This window comes from Bombyx mandarina, chromosome 03, assembly GCF_030267445.1.
Source record: "Bombyx mandarina strain Sakado chromosome 03, ASM3026744v2".
Classification (NCBI taxonomy): domain Eukaryota; kingdom Metazoa; phylum Arthropoda; class Insecta; order Lepidoptera; family Bombycidae; genus Bombyx; species Bombyx mandarina.
The window spans coordinates 9,254,319-9,261,462 of NC_143210.1; the positions used below are offsets into that span (position 1 = coordinate 9,254,319).

Sequence of the window (7,144 nt, forward strand, 5' to 3'; positions counted from 1 at the left end):
GAGCCGCGAGAAAAGCACGTTCATTTGTTTGGCGAATTGATGTCTAAAAACGAAGCAATAGATGTTAATATGGAATTATACTCTTTGCAGTTGCCGACGAACATGCGTTGATTTTAATTGGATTTATGGATGCCCGATATTCGATACTACTTGTTCTAGCTTTGTCATGCCTATGTCCGACAACCGAGAGATGATTTTTTTAAAACGGACTTTAAAAAAGAAGAAATTTCTCAATTCGACAGTATTTTTATCTGTGCGTGTGTAACTTCAAAACTTTTTTATAAGTGAACCGATTTTGATGATTCCTTTCATTTATTTGATAGTTAATGCTTCTGATGTAATCCTAATTAGATATAATCAAGATCTGACCAATAATTTTTGAGTGATTCTTAATAATGTATATTCAATCGACTTCGACTAGCATTAATTATATTTTATTCTGTTTAAGGCGGTTTTCTTTTAAGCTAAAGTTTGGTATTATTTATGGGATGATTACTTAACCTTTTCATATAAATAAATTTAACACAGCCCAAATCACAGGAGAAGGAGTTGTTGGTTCCCTTTTCCATTGCCGTGGTCAGGCAGACAAAGCTCACGGCCTACCTGAGAAGTAGTTATAGGACAAAATAGACATCGTAACGTAACCGCCACCCACCTACCACCTACTACTAAACAACCAGTGATCATGCAATAATTAGTAAACAAATTTCAGTATAATACATTTCCAAAACACTCATAAATGTTTTTAAACATTATTAATAGAGCAGTAGAGTCCTTGATTATTTATGAAAATTATTAACAGGCGTTTTCAATAGCCACTCCCTTTTTCTCACATAAATAGTGCATTAATGAAATGAATTAATCTACGAATAATACTTTTGTAACAAACATAGCGGTGGGCAGCGGCTGTGCTACTGTCCACTTGCTGATGTCCATTAGCGACGGTAGCCACTACTCACCAGCAGGTGGGCCATAAGCTCCCCTACGTAAAAGGGCAATAAAATTATACTTGCCACGATTAGACTTAGAGGGTTAGGTTTATTTTTATGCATTACATAATACATTTTCCTTATTAATACGCTTTTATGAGCTTCGGACGTATGTATGTTAGTATGTAACGGAATCTTTGAATATGATTTTGACCCCCTTTCAAAACGTCGGAGTAACTCGAAATTAGATACTTATTAAGGACCGATGACAATTTAAGATTAAAAAAAAATATTGAAGAAATTGAAAATCAGCTAAAAAATGAAAAATAGAAAATAAATTTGAATTAAAAATAGTGTAAGAAAAAATAATTTTATTGTCTATTTTTTAATTGGATTTTCTATAAAAGCGTATTTTGTTAGTTTTTTTTTTTAAACTATTATTTATTTTTATGTTATTATTGACAGATTAAAAAACACGGTCTATTTCTCAAAGATACTTTGACAACACTAAAGTAATAACACCAAAACTCGACAATAGATATTAAACAAAAAATAGCAGATAAATGAAGAAAGAGAGAAATACATAATTAGTAGTATTACTAGCTGTTTTGCCTTTGTTGATTGGAATTGATTTTAAAATGATAACTTTGTGATCGATATTTACTGTTATGTTATTTAAAGACTACACGAATCGCTTAGAGAAATTCAATCATTATAATATCGTCATTTTATTTTGATTTGCATTAAATCTGGTTACACTGATTATTTCGTCTACATCATTTTAATCTACATTATTATAGATTCCGTAATTTATTATAAATTCAATAATGGATTTATGAATTGTATACAGTACCTACTAAAGTATTTTACGGATCAACTAACATCAACGAATTACCACAATCTTAGACAACATAAACGCAAAACGTTATCACTAAGTTGTCCTTCACCTAAATGAGCGTGGAGGGACGCTCATTAATAATTACTGCATTACACCATTCACAAGATACATGGCGTCAGGTCACGCAGCAGGCCGCTCCTTTGCTGCTGCAAAAATGTACTAATCTAGCCATTTTAACAAGATTCGCACGGCCTCCTTAATTAATCTATGAACTTATGAAAGGAAGCAACGCGCCCACGTTAGCAGAGGTCTTCGTTAATTGGACGTAGTATGTGGGTGTAAATTCGAGGCCAAAATAACAGAATGATCTGTTAGTTGCTTTATACCTAAAGCCTATACTTATTTATCTGAATGTAGGCGGCAAGCAGTCTACCGCTTTCCCTTTATGGTAACTGAAAATATTGCCTAACTGAGAAACGAAAAAAGCCGGTACCTTGAATCGATAACACCCTCCATTTGAAAGTCGTTCGGAAAAAATAATAATAGATAGCTTCATATAAGTTCAGATAAGTTCGGAGATCTTGAACCTTTGATAGGTAGGTAAATAAATTCACTTATGGATCATTCTGAGTCTAGGTATTCAGGTTTATTTTTATATAACCAATTTGCTCCATTGGTTAATTATTTTATTAGTGACATATATTAATTATATATCATTGCGTTTCTAGAACCCATTATATTAGATATTAGAGAAAATTCTAGCAATGTTGAACGCTTAAAATTTTAATAGTTTAAGATACTGATTAAACATCTTTACTATCCCTGTCCTGGTGAAACTGGAAAGGCCTCCGGGCCACCAGTAATTCTTCAATCATAAAAAAAAAATATCTTTACTATAGATAATAAAAAGAAAGTGTGTCACCACACACGAAAGCCCATTTGCAATGAAGGTAGCTATTACCAAAACCTACGGAGTCACACCTAAATATGTCGCAAGCGATTGTGTCTGAGCACTTGACTGTGAGTGGGTTCAAATGGTGAAGTGTGGTTCCGAGTGTGTACCTCAAGAGTAACGGCTGTTAGCGCCCCGTTTCACAACCCACTGAACATTCCCCCAGTTTAAGTGTCAACTCATTGCTTATGTACACTAATTGTTATGACGTATACTTTATGTGTCGATAATACAACCTGTCATCGAGTATAAATAACTTACAGGTTCAAACTGATTGCATCCACGTTCATTATTGAAACAGTTCCCAGCCTTTCGTATTAAATTTATTTCAAAATTTTAAAACATCTGTAAGTAACTAGAGATACTATTAAAATCATTATTGTTCAGCTTTTATAGGTTTCTGCAACTGGGCTTTAACGGAATCCTCTTTGATCTTTGGAACGTGCTTACGAGACACGTCCCGTGTTTTCTCCAACATCTCATAAAAATGATTCACTGGCCCGTACCATCCACAGCCTAGCTCCGCTTTCCCAAGCCAGACATGTCCGTTTGGATCACTTAATACCATATTCCCAACTGGACAGTTGTCGTTAAAATCACAACGAACAACACTTCCATCCGGATAGTAATACTTTCCAGGACCCCAGAAACTCCAATCTTTCAATTGACCTTCGTATCTTGCGTCATCAGAAAAATGTATAATTACTTCATCGTTTGCTCCGAGGCGATCGTTCTCCCAAACGCCCTTGTAGCTGTCCCCTTCAGCCGTAATGTACACTCCTGGTCCTTAAACGGTAATTATGCAATCGATTGGATGTATTCGTAAAACAAAGAGACAAATGCGTAACAAGAACAATGCATTTAGGCAATTAGAGCGTGACGATTGTTTGAATGGGTCTCTCTATACACGGCCCATTACACTGTGAAATTGAGAGGTACATATTACCCAAAACAGTGATGTCATGACGTAAGATCTCAGGAAGGCTATGAACTTGCGATTATACGTAAAAAATATATACTTCCATGTATAATTATTTAAAACAAATGATTAAATTTCAAAAAGCATCGTCCGCTTAGTATGTCAGCGTAGGTGCATACGTTTATATATTTGTCATTTAAAAACACAGAAGAGTAATAACAGTTCATGGCTACTAGTGCTTTGAAAGGACAATGGATGCCGTCTAATTGAAATATGTGAAGTATAATTCTAATCGATCATTGTAATCTTTTAGCACTGAGCATTGTATTATGTTAATCGGCACGAATAGTAATTGGTTATACGTCAATCTAGTACATAAATATGTTCTTATAATGACATTATGTGATCTGTTATATTAGGTTTCATTGTTATTTCTTCATATTCGGAGTACTTAAACGGCAACAAGCTAATAAACAATCGGCATATACCTGCTACTTTAAAAATAGATGGAGACGATCTTTCATGATTGCACGTATGATTACTTCGTGGCAGAAACAGGCAGGTCGCTTTGCGAATCGACACGGCGAGGGAGTGATTTGAGCACGGAGGCTCGAATCTCGCGATAGCTGCGCATCCTAGAAGGTGATGCTCGACTTCTGCGAGTCCACCATCTCGCAGAAGGAGGCGGCGGAATTAGAGAGGGTGAGCTCTGTCCTCTCCTCGCCGGAGGCTCAAGACAGGAGACATTGCGAGCGTACATCCCGGCTCGTTGGTGGTGTATCGCGTCTCGACCCAACAGGCTGGTTCTGACCCAGCGGGGTAGCCCAGGACACCAGCGGCGGGCCGCTGTACCGAGACGGCCGACGTTGCAGAGCCTTCGTTTCGCCTCGAAGGCTCCGTTAGCCGGGCGTCTTTGGGTTTCTGACCTTGGGGGGAATCGGACGATTGGGCGAGAGTGCAGTGAAGTTGTTTAGTTGGTAGAACCATAAATACCTGCCTTCGGCCCTGGGCCACAAAAAAGGTCGTCGTACAGATGACGCCATAAAGAGATTGGCGTGGATTTGATATTAACTACATGATTAATTATTTAACTGTCATAATAAAATATAGTTCACAGTCACAGATTTTGTCAATAATACCACATTTTATCTTAGTAGTAGGTAATTCCTGTCATCAAAAGAAGCTATTTTAAGGTAAGCCACGGTCTGGGCGTAGGTATAACCATCGCATCGTATTATCAGTGAAAATTGCCATCAAATGGGATGCTCTCTCGGTTGGCTTCGTCAAAATAAGAATATTGTTCAGAATAAAACGGACGTATTGAATACCATGCATCTTAACACTTCGATCTTTCTTTTTCGCTTCAAAGTATCCGTCGTAAGTATCACCAGTATCGTGTTTGAAAAGACCTTGATCTTGAACTACCGGCACATCCTTTACGGGTTTCTTGATCTCTGACTCCGATTCCCATTCAGTTGACATTTCGGTCATCTTAAAGAAACATAGTATATACAAGAAATTTACAAAAGCTTTACAGTAATTTATGCGATATACCTATATATATATAATATATTGGTTTTTTAATCTGAATTCAGGTGAACTTGACAGGTAGTAGGTACAACGTATTAATTTTTTATTTTTTATTGCTTAGGTGAGTGGACGAGCTCACAGCCCACCTGGTGTTAAGTGGTTACTGAAGCCCATAGACATCTACAACGTAAATGCGGCACACATCTTGAGATATAAGTTCTAAGGTCTCAGTTATAGTTACGACGGCTGCCCCACCCTTCAAACCGAAACGCATTACTGCTTCACGGCAGAAATAGGCAAGGTGGTGGTACCTACCCGTGCGGACTCACAAGAGGTCCTCCCACCAGTAATTACGCAAATTATAATTTTGCGGGTTTCATTTTTATTACACGATGTTATTCCTTCACCGTGGAAATCAATCCTTAACATTTGTTGCGTGCTAATTCCCGCCGAGAAACATTGATAGATTTGAAGAGTAAACAAACGGTTTACACTATGGTAATGAGATTTTCGTCTCAAGTTGGGTAGCGGTGCTCACGTATCTACGAACTGCCATAGACATTTAATATTAGACTGTTGTTATTTACATATTCGCTAGTAGCTTAAGATGCTCTATTCTAGCTTCGCGCAGACGAGTAGGTCAGCTCACGGGCTCAACTTAGCTTGAGAATTCGCTAATGCTAGTCCTAGCAAAAGCAGTGCTTGGCAGAAGCTACCACCGGATCGGAATCGCGACCCACTGAGAAGATCCGGCGAGAAACTCTGTCGGCTGTGTCTATGGGTTGGACTGTTATCTTCTATTTTCATCCGCAGCAAAAGTAGATTAATCATGATTAATTAAACATTAGTAGTTATTTAGGGGACGCAAGTACTTTAAGATAGTTGTTACTAAACTTTATTTCTTGTCTTCTTAAGCAATAATAAAATCAATTTATACTACTAATGTTATAAATTTTAAAGTTATTAAATAGTTAATAAATAGCTGAATTGGCTTATACAAAATGTAAGAAAAAGAGAATTTCTAGCCTAGTGAGCTGAATAACGAGTGAATAACGTGAGAAACGCCCGATATTAGCTTAGCTTATTATATATTATAGTTGTTCGCTGTTTGGTGATTTCACTTACTATCAGTGAACGTACTAAAACACAAAGGACACCAGCAACTCCTTATCTCGGAAAAAGGCAATGTGTTTCATTCGTTCTAAATTTTAAATTTAACCCGGATAAGATCGCGGGGCACTTTTAATAATATATTTTTAATTATACATTGAGATAAGTACTATCCCTACGCGTCAGACTTACGATCAGTACCAGATTTTTTTTATTGTCCTTGTAGGCAGACAAGCATACGGCCCACTTGATGGTAAGTGGTTACCGTCGCCCATGGACTTCAGCAATGCCAGGGGCAGAGCCAAGTCGCTGCCTACCGCTTAATACTCGCCACAAGCCTCGTTTGAAGAAGTACATGTCATAGCGCTCGGGAAACACCGTGGAGGGGAGCTCATTCTATAGCCGGATGGTACGTGCATATGTTCGACCACTAATCAATTGCGGAAATAAATATTATATGTTTTGTTTTATTACACTATGAAGTACGTACCTAACCTACCTTTGTGGCCTTTAACATACATGGAAAATGGATTCATGATAGACATGAGATTTCCCCGAAGCCTGTCAATCAATCAACGTGTTACTGTCTACATGATAAACGTGATATCTTGAAACGGTGAATGCCATACCAATCAGATTCGACGTCGGACGCAAAACAAACATAAACATCTTAGGAACATACTCATTTGAAAAATTTTATTTAGCATTACCTCTGTACTATTGAGTTAGTACTTAAATTGCAAATAAATTAGTGTTAGGTCAAAATCCAATGCCATTTTCGCCCCTTAACAACATCTAAAACGATAAAAGGTATACACAACGTGAAAAATTCTTTCTAAGTAGTTATTACATAGATACCTTTTAAA

At 37.2% G+C, this 7,144-nt stretch overlaps 1 protein-coding gene across 1 annotated transcript; it reads right to left on the reverse strand.

Annotated features, from left to right (window-relative positions):
- Positions 1 to 3,064: 3,064 nt before the first annotated feature.
- On the reverse strand, positions 3,065 to 5,129 carry LOC114251593 (uncharacterized). Its single transcript, XM_028185920.2, has 2 exons — positions 4,967 to 5,129; positions 3,065 to 3,505 (listed from the first exon to the last, which is right to left on the reverse strand). Exons 1-2 carry the CDS (start codon positions 5,127 to 5,129, stop codon positions 3,096 to 3,098), a joined length of 573 nt encoding a protein of 190 aa, XP_028041721.2. The 3' UTR covers positions 3,065 to 3,095.
- Positions 5,130 to 7,144: the final 2,015 nt, after the last annotated feature.

What these genes read in the sequence shown, in the direction of transcription:
- LOC114251593 (XM_028185920.2), bottom strand. Translation starts at nt 5,129, where the DNA reads ATGACCGAAATGTCAACTGAATGGGAATCGGAGTCAGAGATCAAGAAA. An exon ending in TCGAAGTGTTAAGATGCATG is followed by an intron (nt 3,506 to 4,966) that starts GTATTCAATACG and finishes TTACCGTTTAAG; the next exon opens with GACCAGGAGTGTACATTACG.